The sequence below is a fragment of the Balearica regulorum genome, chromosome 1, assembly GCF_011004875.1.
Source record: "Balearica regulorum gibbericeps isolate bBalReg1 chromosome 1, bBalReg1.pri, whole genome shotgun sequence".
Taxonomy (NCBI): domain Eukaryota; kingdom Metazoa; phylum Chordata; class Aves; order Gruiformes; family Gruidae; genus Balearica; species Balearica regulorum.
The window spans coordinates 59,504,909-59,531,114 of record NC_046184.1 but is presented as its reverse complement, the minus strand read 5'-3'; the positions used below and the strand labels follow the sequence as shown (position 1 = coordinate 59,531,114).

The following is a 26,206-nucleotide window of genomic DNA, read 5'->3' as shown; positions in this document are numbered from 1 at the left end:
ATACGAGGCTGTGATAGCCTGTTCTGTATTAGAGGTGGAACGACTGTTCAGAGAATGGATTTGTACTGAATGTATTTAGTTAGTAAGATTAATGAGTAAAAATCACATTGCCTGGTGGTCAGTCTTCAGTAATTTAATTGAAACAGGAACTAATTTCAAGGTGATATAAAAGTCCCTCTGAAGTTTGGCTACAATTTTTTTTCATGGAGTAGAAGTCAACATGTCATCAGGACGTAAAGGAAAAGGAGAAGCAAGTATTAACTACATTTAACTATAACCTTTGACATTCATTTGAAACTTCTTGACTAGAGAAAGGAGTTGTAGAAGAGCAAGGAGGGAATCATGTCCAACAAATCCTGATTAGATGGAACAGGTCTCATCTGGAAACTTTGAGATCATGGAGGGGATTTCCAATACCATAAAAATGAAGGATAAGGAGCACCCTAGGATGTCATATCTCTGAACAGGTTAGAGGGAGGCATTCAGAAAGCAGGAAATCCTGTTTCCCACTAATCATCACTCCCAGGTAGGGCTGAGAAATCCAGAAGGGAGCCTGGAGAATTGAGGGTCAAATGAGAGGAAGGAATAGCAGACTTGTCTAGGCTCTCAGAGGGGTAAGTAACCATAAAGCACCTCTGAACTTCATGGCACTCCCTGCTGCCTGCTTGACCTCGGCAAGGCAGACTCTTGCAAGATCCTAGCTGGAGGCTTTTATGTTCTTTCAAACATGCATATCAGGAATGAATAGTTTTTTCATCATTGATGCAACTGATTACAGGAAACTGATAGACCTATGCCTCCCCATAAAAATTCTGATCAATAACAATCTCCACAACTGCGTGGCTATGCTTGCCTATCCCCTTTCCAAATAAGTTGTGTGACTTGTCATAAAATTATGAACCTGTAACAGTGTACTCTGCACTACACTAGTTTGCTGGGACAGAGTAAATGGTCTGCAACTGGTCCATAACTTCAATTTGAAGTTTGATAGTAAAGATGCACAGTAATCTATCAGAAGTTAGGAGAGCTTATATGCTCCACCGGTCCACTGCTCTAGGAGAGCCAAGTTACGAGTAGATGGAGATACAGATTTGTGGAAGGAAAAGCTCTATTACCATTCTTTAAGAACCCAAGAGACTTTGCAGAGCACAGCTGTTAAAGATATCACACAGGGAGAGGGAAAGTCCTCAATATAGACAGATCCCGAACAATTTAGGGCTTGCCAGGTCACAGCCAACACCCTGAAGCTCGCAGGCTATCAGTATGCAGCCAGAACCGGCTCAGCATGAAGCGGTGCTTTGTAAGAGGGCTGCCTCATTCGGCAGTTCTCACTTCAGCTGCTGAATAGTCTCAAGGAGCAGCCCCATGCAGAGAACATTAAAGTAGTCCCGTCTTTTGATAACTAGAACTATCATGACAAGTTGTTTTTATACTAACTCCCTGGTACATAATCTAAACCCTAAGTCCTGTTTTGCTGTGTTTTTGTTTAAGTATGTACTCATGTGGACTGATTAGCCAGCCCTGCTCTAAGCTCAATACTTATGACCTCCAAGTTAAGCAACAGGAAATTACTTTTACTCTTTCTCTGTTCTCAGCCAACCATGACCCCACATTTTCTTCCTGGATTTAAGTATATGCTTCATTTTTGTTGTTTATTATGTCATTCTGACACTTTATGGAACCTCTGTAGTGTATTGTGATGTACCTGCAAAAAGGCCAGTGTTAAAGATACTACATGGAAAGAAGAAAAAAAAGATTCTCATAAAAACTGTCACCCACAACAGCATGTTTCTATGGTAATACAGGACTGCTTTGGGTTGTTATGGCAACTAAACCTTTAAAAGCAATAGCATAAAACCAAAGCCCAAAAAAAAAAAAAATCACAAAAATGGAGCTTCATCACTGCGCTTCTCAATTTTACAAATCATTCTCAGCCCCCCTACCCCACACAAAGACTAGATTGGGTGTTAAGAGTGATCAAAACTCTTTAGGAAGAGGAAGAAAACCACTTGGCTTCAAGGCCATGGGTGTAGAGAGCCTTCTTACCACTCTCTCTTAGAAACAAGGACTAGAAGCGCTGGTCCACAAGCAGAGCTCTTGCACCATACAGCAAAACAACTAAAAAAGTGATAACAATGACAGTAGGACTGATTGCTGACTGCAGCCAAGTGGGGATGATAGCGGCACTACGTACCTCGTGCGAGGGAAAGGCCAAAATTACACTGAATTAAATGCTGGGTTAGTTCCTTAATGCTACTGTGTACTTCATTATTTCTTTGCAAGTTTTTTCTTATAGTCAGATGCTGCTGCCAAGAAAATGCAGAAAAATTCTAAACACATACGCTTCCTTCTATATAGCTTCACAGAAATTTACTGTGATATATGATGTTTTTAGCTAATCTCTGATAGGTTTCACGATAAATAATCTTGACTAATTTGGGATGTGTTGCCACTTCTCCCTTCTCCTATTCATTCTTTCTTGCTCAGTATCCTCTATATTCACTCCCACTTTCCATCTCCACACTGTTTTCTCATTTACCTACCAGTTATGTTCACTTCCTATTGCTACGTTTGAAAGAATTATATGATCATGAAAAAGGAACTTGGCAGTGTGCAAACATCCTTTTCTAATTCTACCTCAAAACTCGTACCCCAGCAGTGCGTCCCTCTGCTGCCCTGCTCCTGCACTTCAGCCTGCATGCACGTCAGACCTGGCTGAGGTCACTCAACTCTTTTAACTTGTGACCCATACCAGGGGTCTAGAGTTGAAAGGAGAGCATATTTAAAGATTGCTCCTCCAACTATTCATTTCTTTTTTTAGTTAGCCTATAAAAGAAGCTGTAAGTTCAAAGCAGGAATGTTTATGTAAATCAGGGAATAGAGGAGCTACACTTCTTTACTGAAGTAAGTCAGCATCATCCTGTTCACTCCAATGTTTTATAAAGCTAGTTTATGCCAGCCGAGATTTGCTCTCTCAGGATTTTAGGACACCAGTGTAACAATATTCAGATCATAATTTCTTAGTAGTATGGGAAAGTGCCTGAATCTCCAAATACTGTAAAAATTGGTGCCAATATGACTCTGAAGCAGGTTGGCAAAAAGCCTGTAGACACCCCTACAGAATGCCACTTGGCACCTGTGATAATCGTATCCTGAAACATGCAGGAAGGAAATATTATTACCGTCTATTAAACATAACATGTGCAGGAAGACATGGTAATGACATGAATTAATGAAGTTCAGCAGATCCTAAGCCAGTTTGAGAGGTGATGTGCATTACAGTAAGTTGCTGTGAGCATAAACTGGCAGACATTTTGTGTTGATGACAGAAAAGTGGTAGCATTGAGTCAGCCAAGGACAATTTTGCATGAGAAAAAGTACAATGGCTCACTTCTCTGTAGGGCTTCGGTCCTGCTCAAAGTTACGTGTCTCAGAAGGGCAACAGAAGCAGTAAGGATGTGCTAGGTCCTCAGCCCTGGGATGGTTCACGGTCTGGCCTATTTGTCAACAGCACCACTGAATGCTAGAACCTTCTTTGCTATACACCTCCACCTCTGCTCCCATCAGACAAATTCTCTTGGTATGTCAGAATAGCACTTACTTGACAGCTCCCCCCTCAGTCCCTAAGCAGATAGAAAAACCCACCACATGCCCAAATGCAGACATAAGTAGCTTCAGGTTTTCACTTAGTTGTGCCAGTAGTTAATGGCTGTCAGAAGCTGGTCTGCTGACATGTTCGGTCCCAGCTCCAGAATGAATCCCAGAACCACGAGGACCAGAAGCAGCTGCCACAGGGCTCATCTTACACCCAGGCAGGAATAGCATCAACTTAGGTCCTGAGACACTTGTAAGTATTCAGGCAGTGCAATGGAAACATAAATCGGCCTGGATCTTCACCAGAAAATGTCAAACGTGCATCTCTTACTGACATCAACTTGCACACCATTTACTGCAGCTATGAATTTTGCACTTCAGGTCCAAATTATTTTCAGAACCAGCCCTTGTGCAATGGAGGGTGTTACAGATCACCATGCTTGACACTTAAGCCCGAACTATGAATTCCTCTGCGACTAAATGCAGGAAATAAAATAAAAATACAGAACAGTTGCGGACACACTTGGTCCCTGAGTTTTACTGTATATTTGTCAATCACCTTTTGGTATGTATCTGAAAGGGCTAGGACAAAAACCTTTTTGTTGTTGGCAATGTCTCAAAACACAGAAAGGATTTACCTTGAGGAAAGAGTCAGAGGGAGAAAAGCTCCTTCATTTAATTGAACTGCTTGGCTCATGCAGAATACAAGCTAGAGATTACTGCAAAGAACATGGAGTAGAGCAAGCTTGAGATTTAAGTAAAATAAAGACACTTGGGAGATGCAGAGGGAAGAAGTGGGCCATTGCAGACATAGCTAATTCTGTCTTTTAGCTTGAGGGTCAAAACAAGGGATTTAAACATCCCTGATTCTCAAGATTGCTTGGAAAAAGGAAACCTGTGAGGTTTCTACTATTTCCACAAAATGGGACTCATTATTGGTTTCATTTACATATCTAACTTAGTTCACACAACTGCCCCCAGTTTTTGCTCATGGTCCATTTGTACACAGCCTTAGTGCAGTTATATAATAAATTGGTTTAATTTTGTACACTCTTTCCCCTCTTCCCTGGTTGTGCAGAGAGCAATACCATGCACTCATCCTGCTGATGGGACAATCATACCCTTGACCTCTGGGCAATACGTTCTACCTTCCAGCTTGAGCCTGTGAGACAGATATTCCCTATGCCACTTTACCCTATGCAAATCCACGGGCTGCCAAGGAGAGTATTACAGATATAATTTGCAGCATGAAACCAAAAAGGTGAAACCTCGGATGAGAGCTTTGTAATTGGAAATGGAGCCTTAGGTCCTTAAAAATATGGATTGCGAATGCAGAACAAGGTAGGCTAAGAGAATATGCCTGGTTCAGAGAGGGAGAAAACAGAATATCAAGTTATTACAATGCATGTCACAGAGAACTGTGAAAAGCATATGTACTTGATAGATTGCATGTGATTAGAATAAGGGCCTTAGGCACGGAAACCTATCTATTAAATATCATTCTTTCTTTAGTCCTAGTAATATAACTATCAAACCTTAGAGTAAACTTCATTTGTTAGGTGAATGACCCAAGTGTCTCATCTGCTTGGCTTTTTCACACATGCAGAGGTGAATCATCATTACACATTATTAATTGGAATGATGGACAGGTTGCCACTCCCTTCATATTCGCTGCCTGCTCATGCACTTGCTCTGCTTTACTGTCACCTAGGGAATGCAGAGTGACTGGCGAGAGGGATTAGTACATGGCCTTGATTTGTGTGCTCCATCCAAGAAGACTGGCAAATGTTTGGGTTTTGGGTTTTTTTAATAGCCCTCTAAAAAAATTATAATGAAACAAGTTGTGAGTTGACAGGGCAGGGGTACTAAATGTATCTGAGGGGGAGCATGTCTATAATTGCACAAGAAGGTGAACAGATTGCAGGAGAAAATGATCAACCCAGAACATTTCTCAGTGGACAGCAACTCCTGACTGATTTCCCCTTTTTAGTTGGGATGGGCAGGGTATTATTATTTTCCTCCTCAGTTTGTTCCCACTCTCTGTTCTCATAGGTTTTCATTTCAGCACAGCCTACTGGCACCCCGTTCCCAGAAATGTACTTTTTCTCTGCCAAGAACAAACGCGCAAAGCCGAAATGCTCCTTTTCTCAGTGTGTACCCTCTGGATTTTCTAGCTTTTGGAAAGTCACAGCTTCTGCTAGTCAAGGGAGACGGGGATATGCACTTTGCTCCTCTGATGCCGCACTCTGCCCAGATTTCTCTCAATAAATATTTGCAAGGCAATTCAAAAAGCTCTACGTCCATTCTCCACGGTTGGAGTACTTGAGATTAATAGAATTAAAGTCTCTTTAAATCCTGAAGAAAGAGTTCAGAGGAGACAGAAACTGTTTTTTGCTTTAACACTGTGTGAGTCATACCATGTTTAGTTTGGGTGTTTGATACATCATAGCATCTAAGCCAAAAAGACAGCTGTAGAATGAGTGGCAGGTTAACAAAGACTGGAGAAAAATAATGCAGGAAAAGCACTAGATTGATGTTGAGAAGGTAGAAAAAAGTCCTCAAAATTTCAGTGTTGCCAACAAGATTTTGTTACAAATCTTGTAGTATGTGAGGGGGTTTTATTCTGAAAACTCCAGTTGTGGAATCAAAAGACGACAAAATATCCATTTTCATTTTGAATTAAAACATTCCTAGTCCCATGGGAAAAAGCTTGAAAACATGACCAAATGGTATCCCTTGGAAATTAAAATAGAAAAATAAACGACCCAAATCTTTTATTTTACTTTCTTTTAGAATTTCCCCCACCATGAGTTATACCCAAGTTCTATGCACTGTTGGCCTTTCACCTCTAAATATTTCTGCCTGGTGGCAGAAACAGACAAAGAACCATTCAGCTAAAAAAGAACTACAGATGTTTCAGAATCTGCAGCCATTCTATTTTGGCAGCAATTCATAATCAGAATTTTCTGATTATGTCCCTTGTCACATTAAAACCCATAAACTAGAATGTGCACATGCTGATCCATATAATAAACTCTCTCCCCTGGAGCTCATTTACTGAGGTCAACTTTCTTACATACTGCCTCCTCAATAAAAGAATACCATAGCAAAGCTAACTGCAATTAGAAAAAGAAAAAAAAAAAAGAAAAAAAAAGAAAAAAAAAGAAAAAAAAAGAAGGAAAAAAAGAAAGAACCTCCAACCAGTGAGCCTATCCAACAAGTGCAGACAGACAAAATTGTTTTTTCCCTTGACCCACAGAATCAGTAAGTCCCATCTTTTTGGCTTGATCCCCTCCTAATTAAAATCAGCAAAATTAACCTCCAATCACAGTTAGAAACTTGTCTTTTTTTCCGAATATCCTAAATCCTCACTTTCTTTGGCTCTTCACCAAGATAAATCAGTGCTCACTCCTGCAGTTTCACACACAGATGATAATAACAGCATCATGAGACAGGGGAGCAAGACACACCCCAACATTTCTATCAGCTATAGCTAACAAATAGGATTCTTTATCAATGAAGCTTCAAAGCTTCTGCAGCATAAAAGAAGAAAACACTGCGATATAACAATCAGGAATAGAAAATCTTAAGCAGATAGAGTCTCCACAGGGACCTTTTCAAAGAAAAAATGTATTTCATTTGCGAAATAACCCTAGAATGAGCTATGTACTGTAGTCTAACCATTAAACACTTACACAAGTCTTTCAGAAACTAACAGATGTTCCTTTTATGAGCAAAGACAAGTGCCATTCGGCCTTTTTAGACACCTATAAAAATTCAGATAATTTTAAGCTATTTTAATAGCTGCCTGACAATTTTATTAACGTACTCTGCTACAATGTGATCCTGTTTCCTTCACAAAAAGACTGACTCATACCATAGATTTTTACACATGGTAAGGTGCACGTTGCTAATGCCTTCCTCTTGATTAGTAAGAAGAGAAAACCTATTGTACTGACCAGAAGGAACAGAAAGATCTCTGCAGGCTTTAACACAAACAGTGTGTCAGCCTGCAGAGATCCTGTCTCAAAATGATCCGTGGAAGCTTTAATGATTTACTGAGTGTAAACTGACAGACTGAACTACAGAACCTGCCCAGAATCAATTTGGTGGCTCAAATCCTGGCTTCAGCCATAGATGACAATGAATTTTAAATTTTAATCTTGGCAACAACTGAATATTTTACATCATCACAAGAATAGCATACCTATAAAAAGTACAATCTTTGCAGAAGTAGAGCCTAGGTCTATGACAGGTATAGTTTATTAAAAAGGGGCTTCACTGATAGAGCCAAATTCAGGCAAATTTATACAGCACCTGCTGACTCTGCCTGACTCTCACCGGTGCCATCAGCATCTCACTTTCTGGCACACTAAATTCACACACAAATGAACAGTTATGCATGCATTTGATATTACAACCTCATGCATAATAGTTCTTGTAGGAATATCATTACCAAACCACCTACACAAGATGTTGAATTTTGTGATGGTTGTGATTTTTTTTTTTGTTTGCTCTTTTTCCCGAAGAAGCTGCAAAAATAGTATGAACCTAAATTGTTACCTCAGGCATTCTACAGAGCAATATGCCAAAGCACCCACATACTGAGTGTTTGCAAATTTTAAGTTTGGGATTGACTATGTGCCAATGCCTCTTCAGCTGTGGGCACTTGATCCTGCACCAAAATTGCTGTTGACCTTTTCTGGTATTTATGATGTCAGTATGGATTTTTATCATTGTTTGAGCTCCTGACACAAAGCAAACAGCTTCTATAGCATGTTTTTATTCATGCAAAGTATGAATATGGGAATCTCAGTCTTCCTATCATGCGTGCCATTTCTCCTTGGATGCTTGGTTAATGGAGATGATAGGTGATTCTGCCTTAACGCCTTCATCAGCTTTCCAGAAAAGACTTATTTGCACAGATGAACACTAATTGTAGTTTATATTCTCTGGATGACTTAATCTAGAGATAGAGTTATTTGAAATACACTAGTTAGGTACTATTCAGTCCCTATTGCTTAAAACTACTTAAAATATTCACCGTATCAGCTAGCTGGATTGTTAGACTAACATGTAGTAGTAGGGTGTCACTGTTCAATATAGCCTCTGAGTTACTATGTGTACCATAATTCCCTTAGATGTATGTTGCATTCAACTTTATAGAGGGGGCCTCAAGACTGATCTCTACAGGGATTATTCAGGTCTCATTTGTGGGTGTCCGCTGTGACTCATACATAGCAATGACCTAAAGGAACCAGGCAGACACGAGAATTGTCACCTGACACTAGGTAAAGCACAAAGATGGTAAAACACCCAGCACAAAGAGGCTGAGATCCTGACTGGAACTCCAACCTGTAACACAAGTAATTATAATGACTGTTATAGTCAGGTCCCAAATAAATCATTACCATTTCCAATGCATGCTCCCGAGAATCCATATTTAACATACAGTTAAAGTAAAATCAGAAGTTTGGAAAAAAGAACCCACATTTCAATACCAAGAGTATGTGTGAGCAAGAAAAATAAAACAATTAGCTGATGTGGCCTTCAAAAGAACTTTAAGATTGATGGCAGAGAGCACAGCTTTGGACTGGTTCTTTTCCCAGAAGAATTCACACAATTTCCGCAATAAAAGCATATTGGTTACACTAATCCTTGCTGTCTGAAACACTTTGTAGCACTTCATCTAAGAACGCATATGATCTACAGTCTCACTCTTCTGCCCTTAGGCTAGATGCTTTCTCAAGTTTAGAACTGTCAAAATCCAGTGAAAGATGAATAGAAAATATAATCAGTGTCAACTAAGTCACAGAAAACATGCATGACAGGTTATCTACACCAGACTGGCTGCAGACTCACACCTCTGAAGTCAATATTTTGGAGGTAGATATATATATATATCTGTCCTAGGGAAACAGACTGCTTATCTTGGGGAGAGCAAGAGAGAATGAGGCTAAAGCACAAATGTCCAAATCCCAGCTGAAAAGCTGGATCTGGCTCTTGAAATTTAAGTTACTGGTTCCCAAAGACATATTTATGCATAGAAATTGAAGCTTGCATATAAAAGGAATAATAATTATACAACCCCCAGTAACTGCTAAGAGAAATTTTTAAATGTTACATTACTTGAGACACTGTTTCAGGCTACCAAAGAGAGTTGTGAGCTTCTCCCAAAGCCTAAGGTTGCCAATTCAAAGAAGAGATTTTCAAATAAAACCACGTATGCACAGCCCTAATTTGTGCACTCAGTTACAGAACAGTCATTTATTGTAAGGGTGTATGCAAAGAGCTTATCAGAAAAGGGCAGAAGAGCAATAATTTACAAAGGAATCCTACTCCCTTTTTTCCATCTACAGAGTGAATGTAATAATAGCTTTACTACCTAAAATATTAAGTTACTATGTAAGGGTCTGATCTTTTCAGCAACTCTTAAGACGACTGGAAGAAGAACCTTTGCAGAACAAGGATACGGGGTATTGCAGGTGCCATTTGAAACATACTGTGGGCCTTTCAACACAACAAATTGGACCTGGTTAAATTGCAAGACAATCCTGAATCTGAGTTTCTTCCAAGCATAATGTCCTAGCAAAAAGGAATCTGAGCTGCTGGTCTCTCTTTGCCACTACTTTTGTTGGGAAGAAAAGTCTTCCTGGGCACAGAAAGAATCACAGACTCTAGGACTTTCTCTCTCTTTATCTATGTGGCTGTAATTTGGAAGGGGCTGTGCTGGACTGTCTTATTGGTTATTCTGCAGCAACCCGCAGAAGGAAGATCTTGCCTTTCCTGCACTGATGTGACAAGTTCTTCTGTTTGCTCTAACAACATCCTGGTGGAAGCAGGTTTATAATGGCTACTTCCAGCCAACAACTGGATGTTTGAACATTTCTAGAAGGAGTGCCTGTGGTTGGGTATAGTGTCAGGTTTCTTTGGAGAGTAGAGCTTCCCTTCATAGGAGTTTTATTTTTCTTCTGTTTAAGTAATAGTTCAACAAACGCACTAGATGATTGTCCCAAAGAAATCTTCATAAACTTACTTGGGACTTCTGAGGGAGAAACAAGGAGGGGATTAAAACATTAGTTTAAAACAGATCCTTTAGAGGACTATTTGGGGCTAATGACATGAGACATCCTTTGAATCTTTTGTAATGCTGGCAGGAGAAAGAAAAAGACACTGAGGACAAATTGAGAATCATCATATGATTTAAAGCAATATTTTACAAAGCAGTAAAAGAGCAACAGTATCTTTCCAACTTACTTGCTCTTGCTTTCCAGGATCAGCCATTTCCAGTGAGTCTTTGCCTAATGAGATTACACCCTATGATACAGGCTGGAAAACAAGCTTGTGCTCAGAAACTTTCATTTCTCTCTCCTCCCCAGCACTTAGGATCATTATTTTGGGCATACGTGTCTTCCAAAGTCCTTTCCTACCCTGCTCAACTCCCGGGGCTATGGGATTGTGCCATTAATTCTTTCTTTGTGTATGACCATCTGGGAGATGAGCAGATGTAGACACTGACCAATTTATTGCCGGGATTAAAAAATTGTGAAGAAGCAGGTGGTCAGCTGAAATTAAAAAGACAGACCGGACAACTTACAAAATCATACATTTGGGAGCTGTGATACGTATGTTATGAGGGCTGGCAGTAGCACAGGAATTCTGTCTCCATGTGTAAGTTTGAGCTTTTCACAGCTCTAATCAGCTGAACAAACTTGCCTAGTTCTATGGAGACTGACTTACACCCATTTTTTTTACTTCTAGTAATTATCCTTCTCCATGCTTCCATATTTTCTGTCTGTATTTTTTTCAATCATCTTAGGCCTGCCTCCGCTTCGTATACCTTTCTTTACGAGCAGTCTTTATACTTGGTTTCTTTCCCCAGTAAAAAGCAAGGGACCTTCACTGAAACTATGGCAGAAAATACAAGCAAGGAGATGATCCCCCTCGTCTCAGTTCAGATTTTGCTGTCTTTGACAATGCCTGAGTTCAGTTTATACACATTTCTTTACCTGCTACATCATGCTAATACACCATATTCAATAAAATATTACTATTAATAGGAAAGTAGCACACAGTGAGACAGTACAATAGCACAGCATTACTCCCTATGCATACATTTATGTAAATTATAATTACAAGGTATACGTTTCTATGAAACTCAAGGTTCAGTGTAGGGAAAGGCTTGGTGAAGAGGTCTGAACAAAACCTGAAGAGGAGGTAAAATTTTATATTCCTTAACAAAGCACGTTTGTGAATAGTTAAGTGAGAAGGTGATTGCTTCTGGCCTGCTGAAGGGACATCAATGTATCCAGAGAAGGGAGGAAACAAGTGCACCAAGAAGCAAGTACTCGCACCCAGTCCTTGACCGTCGAGCTGAAGATAATAGCTCCTGCCCGTTAGCTGGGTACTGGGAAAGGCAAAGAGGCCTTGTGGATTTCAGCATGGGATAAGTGGAGTAAATGTGCTCTTTCTTCTTGTCACCTTTCTAACAGAGTAGTTTATTTTGGCTTCTGTAAATAAATAGTCCCATTTGCTTAGGCTGACTTTGCTTGAGGTGATTTTAAGAGAGCTGATGATATGCATCAAGGTGACACTTTTACGGGGCTGTAAACCTTCGAACCAGGACACTGGAATGCCTCTGCACTTACCAGCACTCCAATACATATTCTGAGGGCAAGAGGAGAACAACAGGGCACATCTCTGACTGAAAAAGCTGGCAACACTGGAGCCTGGGAGAGTTAAATGGTTTTAGCAGTGTGTTAGCCAGGAGAGTGCTCTGGTTTGTGACAGGGTAGTGGAGAGCTTTCTTGTGAGCATCTCCTTGCACAGTTACTCTGAAAGTCTCCTTTCTTGGTCAAACTATCAAGGAAATTTTCAAGGAGCTGTGGGAAATGGGGATAGATAGAGAAAACTACTCTAGGTGGATACTTCAAATCCTTTATCAACTCATTAAGAGGAGCAAAAGTAACTCATTTCTATTCACATGTATAACTCTGCCCCCTTCATCCTCTTCCCTGGTCCAAGTATGATCCTAACTTCATTCATTTTCAGTGGTAACATGGAGAAGTTGTTATATTGAAAGTAATAATTAGGCTTTATTAATAAAAAGTAAAATAAAACAAGTTCCTCCAAGTATTGAATACCAACAGGTACTTGAATGGTACATCACTACAGCATCTTCATAATTCTTTATCATCTACTGTATTGCCAAGCTCTCATCTGTCTCAAATAATTAGACTAATAAAACTAACTACATAGATAATCAGTGTTATCAATCATTCTGTAAGGAACATCGTTGAGCAAAGAGCTCACAAATAAAACAATTATATCAAACACCAAAAATCGAAAGAATGAAAACATTTAACAAATCTCAGATAGCCCTTTTAACCCCGCTGTACTGTTAGCTTTACCATTCTCCCTCCCTCTCAAATAAAGACAGTAAAAAAATCATTAGAATACCTTTGAACTTGTGAAAGACGGCCCATAGCTCAGCAATGTCAGTGGCAAATGTTATGTCTGTGTCGAGGACAATGACTCGCTCAAGATTGGAAGGTAGAGTCTTAGTCAGAACCAACTTCATCAGCCCGTAAATCCCAGAGTAGTGTTTGTTGGGGATCCAAGACACTTCCGACTGACAGGAAATGAGAAGTAGGAAAGAGGAAGGAAAAATAATCTTCATTAGAGAGAGAAACTCTTTCTGACACTAGTTTCTTGCAACAGTGGAAGATCTCTGAGGTGGAAATAGTCATCTAAAATCCTGCTTTTAAATTAACTTCAGAAGCTCTGAAATACGCTAAAGTTTCTGAAAGTTTGGGAAAAAAAAGTTCTTTGAGGCAACTGCTTTACACAATATAATTCAAATTAGTTGAGCCTTTCCAACCTGGTACAATCCATTCTGAGACATCCATGCATCCCGATAAAATTCAAATATATTCTAAATCCAAAAGTTCAGGTGTATTGTACACTGCTTTCATTTTCAAACGAAACAAAAACTTTGTGTTTGCCATATGCAGAATTTTCTGACTCTGAAGTAGAAGTAACAAACATTATTTTTTTCCTTTTATTTCTTGCAGATTTGGAGGTCAGAATTTCAACAGGCCACTCATTTGGAACAGTGGCCAGAAAATTGCAAAAAATTTGTTTCTTACAAACTCAAATTTTCCTTAAGCCTTACATCCTTAACTTGTAACTACTGACATCACACAGATAGGCTCAACAGTAGAGAAAGTGGGACAACATTTTCAGCCATATTTTTTGTTTGTTATATATTGAGGAGGCAAACCCAAACATTTTACCTTTCTTTAGTAAGGGCTAAACAAAAAATTTCTACAGCTTTGAAAGTAAGTTGGGAGACTAATATTTAATTGTGCTATTTGCACTAGGATGCTCCACGAGCTACATTTAATTTGATTTCTGTAAGACTCAGGTTTTCAAATATCAAGTGTCACTGCTGAAAGTGGGATACAGAAGTTTTTGAAAAGTTCCTATTGCCCTGTCTGAAACTCCTCATTTAATGTTTTAAAGGGCATGCACTACAATTCCCAGATTTTAAGTTTTTGCCTGAGTCATGCTCCCATTAACTTCAATTAGTATTTTGTCTATAGGGGACCTGAGTGAGACAGATTTCAGGATTTGTCCTGGCATTTTATACTTCGGAGAAAGTAGGCAGAAACTAAGTGCCTTCATAAAACTGAGAAGATTTATTCTGTTGTTTAACTGTCTCATATCTATTCACTGGCATTGTAAAGTTTATTATGTGAAACAGCTTTTTCACAGAAGAGCTCATTTCCTCCAAAATCCTTCAAGAAAACCTTCCCATAAGAGAATGGATTCCTAAACTTTATGTGGAAGTTGGAAGAGTGGTTGAAGAAAGGCTAATAATAGCTGCTTAGAGCACATTTCTTTCTGAATATAAAGTAACAAGGCCTCTGCTGATGTAAGCTGACCTGCTCTTTTGCCTTTAAAACAGCACACAACTTTCTTCTTTATTCTCAGGGTTCCTGGCCCAGGGCAGAGCTTTCCCCCACTGCTAAGTTTATTAAAAAAGACTGAGGGTAGTAGAACAAGCCTTTAAGGAGAATGGCAAAATTTTAAGGGGAGAGTCAGGAAAAGCAGGTTATCTTAAAACAACCCCAAAACAGAAAGTGCAAACTGAAGTGCAAAGTTTTGTTTGCTTTTTGAAAGGCACCTCATCCCAGCAATCCATTTGTGTGTTGCTTTGTCAGCGCACATAATTCATACATAATCACTTGCATACACAATCTGGCTGGCATTGTCACCTACACATGTCTGTGCATTATTTACTTGCGCTCTCTATAGGATTTGCACTGTAGAATGCCAGAAGTAACACGAGCAGGGATTGCTAGGACTCTGGTATAAACCACTATGAAAGAAATTAGAGAAGTAACACACGGCGTGGTTTAATTTATGAGTCTAAAAAGCCATCATTCTTATTTCATTCTTTTTTGCTTGCTCTCTCTGTAATTTGTATGGTGCTTAGCAGAGAAATCTAGTTTCTGTCTCCCAGATACATGCCAATATTAAGTCTCTAAATACATAAAAATGAACCTCAGCTGTCCCCAGAAATGTCTCCTATGTGTGTAACAGAGAGAATTTCAAATCCACACCCTCAAAACTCTCGCTATTTGTGGTCCTAGCTCTCCCACATCATGGCCCTAGGTAGGGACCATCACATCAAGGTGTCAGCAAAGCAGTATTTACCCTGCTTCTGCAAACTCTGCATATCATTCTGAATCTGCCACGTGATGTCCTTGTGCTAGACTAGCCATGGAGATCAGCTCTCTAGTCATACTGACATGGTAAAAGAGTTAAAGTAATTTTACAGACTTGAGCTTGCTTTTATTATTACCCATCCCTATGTTATTAATTTTGGGTGGCAAGTCCTTCACTTTATTAGTCCAAATCCAATATCACTCCAGAATAACTCCTAATATGCTCATGCAAATAAGCCTAATAAGGCAGGGCTTCAGATGTTGAATGAATAGCCTGAGACAAGCAGGGAAGGTAAAAGGTGACTGGAAAAGTAAGTCACCTCCAAGGAGACATTATTCTCTTTTGCTCTCGGGATTCCCAATATCTACCAGCACTGCCATGTGTCACTGCAGGGAGGAGATCCTTGCCTGGCAGCTCCTTCCAATCTGGCACACAGAAGCCAAAAAACCTGCCATCCTGAAGCCTGATGTCTGAAAGGATTGCTTTTAAAAAGGAAGGGAGCAGTCCCTATTCCAAATGGTCCATCACAGCTGGCTAACACATGTTTGATTGGAACATATGTTGAAGCTTAAACTGTTAATCGCTTCAACATATCCGAAGTTTTCTCTCCTCTGATGCAGAGTTGACTAAAACATAAACAGGGGTCCTAATTAGTCCCCAGCATAATTTCTTCATGGCTTTGCTATTCATGAATAATGTAACTGTTCCAAATTCATGCCAAAGAAAACTCCTTATGCTATAAGATTTGGTCTCTCTGGGTATTACATATAGTCTTACTAAAAGAAATATAAGAACACTATGGTTGAATAGGTGCTTAGTAGTTAAGAAGTGCCAGTTTGAGATAATTAAGGTGACCTAAGGACAAACTCTTGCAAAATTCTGCAACCTCCAAGCTGTCCACTTTGATATAGTTGGTAACATTTAGCCATTTCATTTATCTAAATACTGCCTACTTCTGTAAGTCTTAATACTTTTTTTTTTAAGTCTAGCATAGTTAAAATGGCCCATATATTGAATGTTTGGGAATCATTTACTTTACAAGCTAGATCAGAGTTGCCTTCAGAGAACAAATATTCCTAGAAGATATGGCAGGAACAGAAAAAAACAGTTAGTAAAAGAAGAAAGTGAAACAAAATAGTGTGACATACTTTGCCATTTGTATAATTCTCAGTTCGGCAGAAACAGCACACCTCGGATCTCTAGCTCTCAAGATCTGGATTTTTATTCATGAGAGAAAAGAAAGGCATTTAGCTGGTGCTGACAGTGATTCTTTTAAGTAAGCTAAGTGAAATAACATCTTCTCACTTAAGATCTTTCATCAGAACCAGCTTTATTCTTTCTGTAATTGAAAGACTGAAAATACACTAAATTATCTAAATTATTCGGTGCTTATGGCTATGAATATAGAAATTATGTGCCCAGAAGTCTGCATGCTGTACACAATTGATCACTAGTAAATGCTAGAGAGGCAGGAGCAATGGTCTCCATGTCCAGTGACACTTTACCAGTAAGTTATCTTCCCTGACCATGCTCTGACCATCTCTGGGAAAAGCTGGCTGAACCACAGTGACTGTACACAGCCTAACTCAGCCTTCTCACAGTTGCTATCCCTGTATAAATGTTCATTCGAGATAGCAGAAGTGCCATTTTTAAGGAAAGAGGTCTAATATAGACATGCAGCTTAAAATCAAGCTTCCCTGTTTCTATGAGGGATGGAAGGGAAAACGGTGACTCCTTCTCTGTGAATGAACTGTATAGTGAATACATTCCCAAGTATTTAGGAATTTTTATTCTTAAAAACATTTGAGTCTGGTTGCTCACACATTGAGATCAAAGAGCACAACTCTTCTACCAAGTCATCAAAAATATATTCAGCCAGACTTTGACTCTTATACTGTACTTTTTTAGGGAATTATAGTGATTTTCTTTCCCCTAAGTATGCTATTTTTTCCCCCACTAACAAGTGATGGGGAAATTTGCCCACCCTTCCCAGGTGAATACTGATTGTTCTGTAGCTGTAAGTGAAATCTGTACATGGGCAGGTATCTCGAGGCTCTTTGAAAGGGATGGAGACTGGGTCTTGCAGACTTAGCAGACAGCAAATTTGGAAAAGACTACGAACCTGAACAGAATGACAGCGGGAACAGTGACCAACAGGAAAGGACAAACAACTTAAGGGTGCCTGTATCATGTTAGATCAAAAGTCCATTGAGCTCAGCAGCTGGCATCTGATAGTGGATGGTGGCAGTTGCCTACTGAAGAATATAAACATAGGGAAATTCTACAGCGATATTGCCCCCTATATACTCCCATCCTCTGGCAATTTGCACCAAATTTTGGAGCTAGAGTTGGTATTTTTTTTCATTAACAGTTTTTTATCGATTTTTCATCTGTGAATTTTGTTGATTTTTGAAGTCCTGTAAGTTTTTAGCAACCACAACATCCTGCAGCAGAGTGCCACAGCTTATTTATAACTCCTGTTTGTTTGGACCCAGCTATCTACCAATTTAATTTGGGTCACATTTGTTTTCACAGAACTACCAGAACAGCAAACCTACTTCCCTGAGTAGTTATGGCTAATTCAGAACCCACCACTGTACACATAAAGTTAGGATTCTTTTTTCTCATGTGTCTTACTCTGCATCCATTAGCAGCTGCCACCTGATCCTCATTGGGATAAAGACAAATAAAAGAGCTCTTAGAAAGATGCTTGTGGGAAGTAGGGTGCAGGGATGGGTGCCAGTCATGAGCATGGAAAAGAAGAGAGCAAATGCTCTGGTTTGTGAGGATAAAAATGCATTTTGAAGTTACATGCCAGGATGAGATACAGTTCTGTATTTGCTAAAAGCCCAATTAATTAAATTCAATTATTACTATATTTCTATTTAAACCTCATGCTCTTAAAGGTCATCAGTCTTACAGGCTAAGATACTTTGTTTGCAAATGTGATTTTGCTGCACTCACCCTTCTCTTTGCTACATTACTAAAATTATGATAAACAGAGCAGTAAGGTGAAGCACAAGAAAAGAGATAATGTATTTGCTGTCTCACCCTAGTGCTGGTTTATATATACACAGACTGGAGCATAAAAACAGTAGCAAGCATAGAAGCAGAGGAAAGCCAAACTAAGATTCTGTAGGACTGTACATGTTTCTCTCATTACTTACCATCTTCCCTGAAGTACTGGAGGTTGACAGAAAACCTAACAACCTGGCTTGCCACATGCTTCTTGGATGGGGAGTGGGTATATAATAGCACCATTAAACAAAGCACTCAAGAGTTTTAGGTAGCCAAGTACATAAACCTGAGACTGCATTTCCCTCTAAATGCAGCCTTTCCCCAGTTAAACAGATGCGATTACCTCCCTACCAGAAGAAAATCTATCCTGACTTTTCCTGATGAATAGTTTGCAGTCCATACAGCATCACAGAATCACAGAATGATTGAGGTTGGAAGGGGCCTCTGTCCATGTCTTCTTGCACTGAGGAGCCCAGAACCAGACCCAGCACTCCAGGTGTGCCCTCGTCCACGCTGAGTAGAGGGGAAGGATCGCTTCCCTCAACCTCCTGGCAATACTTTGTTGAATGCAGCCAAGGACACCATTAGCCTTCTTTGTCACAAGGACACATTGCTGGCTCATGTTCAACCTGGCGTTCACTGGGATCCCCAGGTCCTTTTCTGCCAAGCTGGTTTGCAGGTGGTGGCCCTCAGCATGTACTGGTGCATGGGGTAGCTCGCAGGTGCAAGACTTTGTACTTCTCTTTGTTGAACTTCTTCATGAAGTTCCTATCATCAGACCCTCTTGTGTGTTAAATAGTATTTTTTTCCGTTTTCTTAACAGAATTCCTCACTGTCCCACAGAATATATAGCGCCGTACGACCCCAGAGCTACAAAAAGTACTTCCTGTTCAGTGCGGTAAGATGAGGAGAGTTTGGCTGATGAAGTGTTTTCCCTGGCAGCATGTCCTTAAACACTTTACACTGGAAAAATGCAACCTTCAATACTGTATTGATTTTCTCACTACATTCACTGCATCTTCCTAGATATGCTTGGGAAAAAAAAAAAATCAATCAAAACAATCCTCAGCTATGACATAATATTCCCATTCCCGCTCCAAATAAAAGACACCCTTTCTGCTCAGCTGACTTCACAAAAGCACCACTAAGGCCAGTATCTTGCAGGAGCCTGAAGGTCAAACTGGCTGGGTTGATGCACCAGGCTGAGAAACAGCAAGCCTGGAGCCAGAAGGTGCCACTTGCATGCACCCTTCTCAGAGGTGGGCTAACAAATGGGATGAAATAGAACCAAATCCCACCGCCACCCAGACTTAATGGCTGCAGATTCACTGTGGTGAGGAAACAGCCAGCAGCAAATATAAGGAGTCAGAAAACAGAAAAGGCTGGGGGAAGTTGAAAAGGCAGACTGTAGATAATTCTGCCTCCCTTGAGCTTTCATGTCAGGTTTTCCTATAAAAAATATCTGGCATCTAGAATATACTGATGGAAATAAAGAGAAATGTGAATTAAGCTTTGTAATGAATGACTTGATGGAAACCTGGATTTCCAAAAGTATTCAGCATCTACTTGCTCTCACCAATTTCAAAACAGGCACCATCTTCCTGAGGATTAAATCAGTCAGGTGATAAACTAACTTCAGGATCTTAAAAAAAAAAAGACCAAACAAACCAAAACTACCCAAAACTTTCAGGCCACAGCACAATCATAAAGAGCGGTGTAGATCTGCACAAATTGTAGCTGAATTGTTGAATTGTTCTGAATTGTATCTAGCACTGATCTGAAGACCAGTGCAACCTACATGGTGCAAGAACTTACAGATGGATAGATCTGTGTGAAGGAAGACCAGACAAACTCTTTGGTAGCTGCTGGCTTCAGGCAGCCTTTACAAATGGCCTGGGCATGGAAAACAGCCCTGGAACTTCTGATGTGTGAATCAGATAACAATAAAAATTGTTATTTCATCAGATTGGATAAATAAATTCCTAGACACAGTTCATAACTTGTTTTCACAGCTTTTTTGTTACTTGTTTAGAGCTTTGCTGCTTCTATGAACACTAGAAGTAGCAAGTTTTGTTTTTTTTTTAAAATCGTGTGGCCTTTATTTAAGACACAGCTAACAGAACTGGGGCTTTTATATCACTTCTAAACTGGAGGAAAATACTCTCACCATTTTAAAGATAATCATATTACTAAGTTTTTTTGCAACATAAAGCGTAAAACGAGGGGGAAAACAAACAATATCGTATTGTTGACCCAGTACAGGAACTTTTCTTGATATACGGTTTTTCTCATCACTGTTTTCCAATTTCACACAGGGAGAATTTCATCCTGCTGTGAATTTTTGCTGTACCTCTTCTCACATTCATGAACACTGAGTCACAATTCCAGCAGCGACAGGACAGATCAGGGTTAGTTTCAGGATAATCCTTCCCCTTTCACATTGACCATACCTCACAGTATCTAAAATCTTTGCAGGGCTTTCTGGCTGATCTCCTTTCTCACTCCCTTCCAGGAGAGCAAGATCAACATCTTGTTGCTGAGATTGGGTTAACTGAATCATTGAGAAAGGAGGGGAATAGCAGGTTAACGTTTAAAGATGGGTTATATTCATGCCTGTCTCTAGCACACTGTATTTCTTTTTTACAGATAATAATAATAAAAAAAGACTCAAAAGCAAGAGAAAGAGACTAATTCCAAGTGACCAAAGAGCCTAGGAGGAAGAAGGTGACTGTCACCTGTAACAGTTTCCTCAGGAAGAATGCCAAAAGGAATCTCCTTGCATCTCACCTTCAGAAAATCAGTGCCTTTGCTCCATCCTTGTCAGGTATCCAGCAAACATTAACAGAAGAGCCATTGTTTAAACGAAAACAGACTTTTCTGTTAATGTTTGCTGGATAACTTGTAACTTCAACCTTGAATTTAATTTTTTCCTGGGTGATTCACAGGTTTTGATTATACTGATATTCCCCCCATAACAGGTCCTTACTATTTATATGAATGGTTGTCAAGGAAACCAGGATCCAGCAAAGCCGGGTAACTTTTCTAGATTCAGAATTTCTGGTGCCTGAGTATTTAAAGAAATATTAATAATAATTCACACTGAGAAACAACTGTAAGGAGATGGGAATGTATACATTTTTTGCTAAAATTATTTTTCTATTTCTGCTAGCCTTTGCTGCTGCTGTTCTTACTCATCACAGAAGCACTGGTGACTTTAATAGAATTCTGCCTCATCTCTTGCTTTATGAACAGATGATATCTTCCACACATACATGCAACAAGTCTGGATACAAATAGCAGTGAGCAAAAAGGTTGAGATAGAAATGGATGATTATCTGAACCTCTGGGTCCTGGATAATGTAGAGCAAATGCAGAAACCATGGAGCAAGCCACAACTGGAAAGGAAGATTAGATATTAAAAAGGCAGAACAAACAAAACCTCCCAAATCAGCATCAGCATACAGCAAAGGAGAATAACTGCAAATTAATTCTCATCTCTGTCGCAAAGTCTGTAACATAGCCTGACTGATGTTGATGCTTGTTTTTCTTTTTTTTTTTTCCCTTTCTTTCCAAATCTCTCACCAATACACACATATGCACAAAGGGCAGACAAGTGGGAAAAACCTGATTTAAGAATGCTTCTTCAAAACAACTTCCTTAATAACAAAATTAACTGAGGGTGCCAAGAGTTAAGCCATGCTCCATGTTTGGAACAAACATGATTTATATGAATGAAACTGCAGACTGTTATATAAAGTAAAATGGATGGGGTTTTGTCTCTGCCATTTAGGTAACAAGACATTCAGCCATACAGCTTCTTCAGAAAAGAAATGACCAAAAGGTAATTCACCTCCTGGGACCTTTGAGGATTACCTCCCTCCCCTTAGGTCTTTGGCTGGCTTTCCTCCATAAGGTTTCCATTCCTCCCTCCTCGCTTAGCCCCACCAAACTCAAACAGCCAGTTTCCGTTTGACTCTGAGTCCTGTTCTTTACTCTCATGTGAGACATTCGTAATTTTCTCCACTGTTTCTTGCTATCTCCAAAACGCTGAATGCCCTCTTTGTTTTTCTCTATTCATTTGTGCAAGATGAGACTGCAGAATAGAAAGGTCTGGCCAGTCTTAGTGGTGGCTTTTGTTCCTTTGGGGCCTTTGGCCTCAACTCCAGCTGTTTTCAGAGTGGCAGTCAATGGTGGAGGACCTACAAGACTCAGAGCATCCTGAGAGAGGTCAGTGACAATAAACCAAACATCAGCCTCCCAGTCCTACCTGTCCAGCAGAAGCAAAAGTGCAAGTCTTCCCTAGAAGATAAAAGAAAGCCTTTCCCCCCCCTTCCTGTCAGTGAATGAGTGAAAAGAGACACACAAGCTGGACTAGACAAAATGCAGGAAGCCAGAGCCTTCTGCTAAAAGCTGACTGACAGGTAGATCTGGCTAGAATTTGGCCAGTGGTCAAAAGTAACTCATGACTGCCCTTCTCACTTCACTTGTATGGAGAGATAAGAAAGATCAATTGCACACTTTAATTGCTAGTGAACTCAATCAACAAGCTCTTTGTACTATTCCATCAGGGAAGATACAAATCCATGAAAATATTATCATTGTCAGCTTTTTAATTTTAGTAACTATGCAAATACATGCACATTAGCTGCAGCCATTATATGTTCTGGCAAATTTCCATGCAGCTCTTGGGGTCAAAGTCCAGAGGCATCCAATCTGTATTTTGCACGGTATCAGGATATTAAACAGGTGTCATCAAGACACACTGTCCTGAATAAAAAGCAACACCATCTCCTGCATAAACACGTTATGTTGGATAGACAACAGCCTCAGCACAGTGACAAAATCTATACCTGAAGTGGGATTTTTTTTCCCTACTGGATTTTGTGCAAGAGACCTTTTTTTTAAAGATGATGAAAGAAGGTAGCAGAACAGTTACAGTGACTATCATTAACCAAGTAATGCCTGGCAGGAGACTGCAGGTGTAAAATATTAGTTATCGTGTGCAAAAAAAATCCCCAACCAAACCCCCAAAATGTTGAGGGAAGGACTTCTCACCCTTTTAAGACTGAAAGATCTCATCCTGTTTGTATCTGACACAAAAGAGAATGTACTTCAATGCAAGAGTCAGCGTTGCAAAAGTTCATGATTTGTCAAAAGGATGTGAGAATGCAGCTTCCACTAGACCTCTGACATTCTTATATGAAGTCAAAACATAGCAAATAGATGCAAGAAAAAAGGATTCATTCTTCTATTCAGAAGGAAATCACTGGCTACTATCCGGCAACTCACCAGTAAAATCACCTCTCTCCAGTCCTAAACTTTTACTGTTTCTGTCTTCAGAGCAAGAATGGTGAAACTTCAACAGCTGAAAATGCTGCACCAAGAAAGGAGCCATTAGTGAGTGGAATACTCATCCAGCTGGTGGAATAAATGCACATCCCATAAAAAACTATTAGTACTCTTATTTTCAGCAAAAGCAAAGAATTTGCAGGAAAATAAATCATCCTCCATCCTGCAGGGTTGGAGGCCAGGTGAGTGGGAACTTCTTATATCACAATTATGGCTTCAAGAGAACAAAAATTACATGAAGCAGTGTTCTTTTCTCCAATGGTAAGTATTATAATAGATCAAAACTCCTGGAGACTAAAAAGCTCCAGGAATACATCTGGGATAAAAAAAGATAATAAAGGATAAAATGTATTACAATTATGAACAAGCAATACTAACAATAACCTAGTATAAGAAGCACTGAATGCAACAGGGGGGGGGAAATATTATTTTTATTTGTTACTAGAAAGAGATAAGATGTCTCTCAAACAATGCAGCACTAACTAGAGAAACTATCTGAAGAAAATAAAGACATTATTGGGAAAGCTGGGATCCTCCAAAGCAAGAAGTATCAAGGTTGATGTTCATGACACCAGTCTTGCATTTTGCGTAGCTTCTGGTTAAATATTGGTCAAATACTTCCAATAACAGTGAATTTGCATGAGCGGTGTTTAAAGGAAGTGTCCATGTAGCAGGCATGTATCTCTTTCAAGAAGTGTAATTTTTGGTGTGAGGGCTAAGGCCACCGGTGTCACCCTAATTCCATGTAATCTTGTGGTTTCACCCTAAGGACCATCAGATAAAAATGCAGTCACATAGACAGGTGAACACAGATCCTAAATGGCTGATTAAAACAATACATCTGGAACCATTTTATAAAGACTTTCAACTGTATCAGCTAAAAACTGTGGAATCCGTTCAACTGTGAAAGGGGTCAAACCTGAAGTAATGGAACAGTATACGGGAAAATTATCAGAGGATTGAAACACTGCTGAGTTTTCATCTTTGTTGCTGAAAGGGTGAGACCTAGGCACCATTGTTTTACCCTTAAAAAAAGAAACTTTTGCAGGATTCAGTCAGATATCTCCACTAACAGAAATGAAATTTCACAATTTAGAAATTAAAATGTTCTCATAGCAAGTCCACTCAAAAAGAGGTACCATCAGTGGCATCTAATTAATAACCTTATTATATATGTCCCCTTTGAAGTAGGTACTCAAACTCCAAGTCAGCCTGAATGGCCTTACCCAGGCTGAGACGGTTTCAGAAGACCTATGAGAAGAGTGACTTCACTTCACTGTGCGCTCGTGCTATGTCACATGCACAGCATGGCTTGTGATTTCCACTGCTGTGAAAAAGTGTCATACAAAGAGGTGTGCCCAGGAAAGATGAACATCATTTTTCACCACAAGAATGACCATTTCAGCCCTAGATCTTCAGGATACTTTCTGCATACACTGCCTGCTGGACTGCTCCGTGGGAAGGAGCTCACCTCTCAACTATCGTGCAATGCTTCCCTGAATTACACTTGTTTCTCAGAAACAAGCCAACGCCAAGTACTTTACAAATGATAAACTCTAACAATTCCAGCTCCCTGGTGGTGAATCAAGGCTATTCTTGGAGCCCTTCCAGCCTGCTATCTTTTTTCAGCTTATCAATCAGACATGGAAATATATACACGTCAGTTCTTTGTAAGTCTAAAAGTGAGGATCACTAAACATTTCTGTAAGATGCTCAAATCAATACCCATCCTGAATAGGAATGCCTTGAACAGTCACTGCTGGTCTTCTATCAGTAATCGAATGCCCTATGACAGGGAGGTGTCCTTATGAGCGAGTGAAAAGCAATTAAGATCTAAGACGATAGTTGTTATATGTCTTCCCAGCTTTTTATCTGTTAGTGCCAAGAAAAGAAATTGTGCTGGAACACAGGATGACCATTAACTCTCTCCAGCAAGTAGAGGGGATATACAATCTACCCCTTATGCAGATCAAAGTGTTAAATAATTTCCATATGTCCAAGGTTATGACAGCAAAATGCTTTCATTTCTCATGGATGGATGAAAAAGTTCTGAAAAAGCAATTGCTGTAATGGGGATACACAGCAGAAACAATAGTTGCAGCAGTCAGTTTGAGGCACTGTGTGTTTTTAACTTCTTTTTTTCCAGGGCACACTGGATAATTTTTGTGAAACGGAATAATTTTTGGAAAATCTCATGTGCAGTTATTCATCTTTTTCTCATTCTCTGCTAAAATAGCCTTCCCTAGAGGTGCAGCACATGTTGCTGCAATAAGAGTGACGTTTAAGAAGCCAAATGCCAGACAGGAATCCTTGCTATTGAAATGCCAGCTACTATGATACAAATGTGGGTGATGGTAGTGGAAGAGAGTCGGGTCCTTATTCCTCACTTCACATATGTTAAAAAGAACAGCTACCCTGGCTTCCTGGTGGAGGTAGTGCATACTGACTGCTGTATTGCTTTTCCCTAGAATCAAGAAAAAGGTGGAGCTACAGAGAAGCCCACAACAATTAG

General features: G+C 39.7%; 1 protein-coding gene across 2 annotated transcripts in view; it reads right to left on the bottom strand.

Annotated features, from left to right (window-relative positions):
- Nucleotides 1–26,206, bottom strand: part of LARGE1 (LARGE xylosyl- and glucuronyltransferase 1) — a 286,954-nt gene that overhangs the window by 96,703 nt on the left and 164,045 nt on the right. For both annotated transcript variants that reach the window (XR_012835612.1, XM_075753793.1), the window contains exon 7: nucleotides 13,054–13,225. Coding sequence is in view for 1 of the 2 variants with exons in the window: in XM_075753793.1 (XP_075609908.1) it covers nucleotides 13,054–13,225 (172 nt within the window). In the remaining variant the exon portion in view is untranslated. The remainder of the gene's footprint in view (nucleotides 1–13,053; nucleotides 13,226–26,206) is intronic.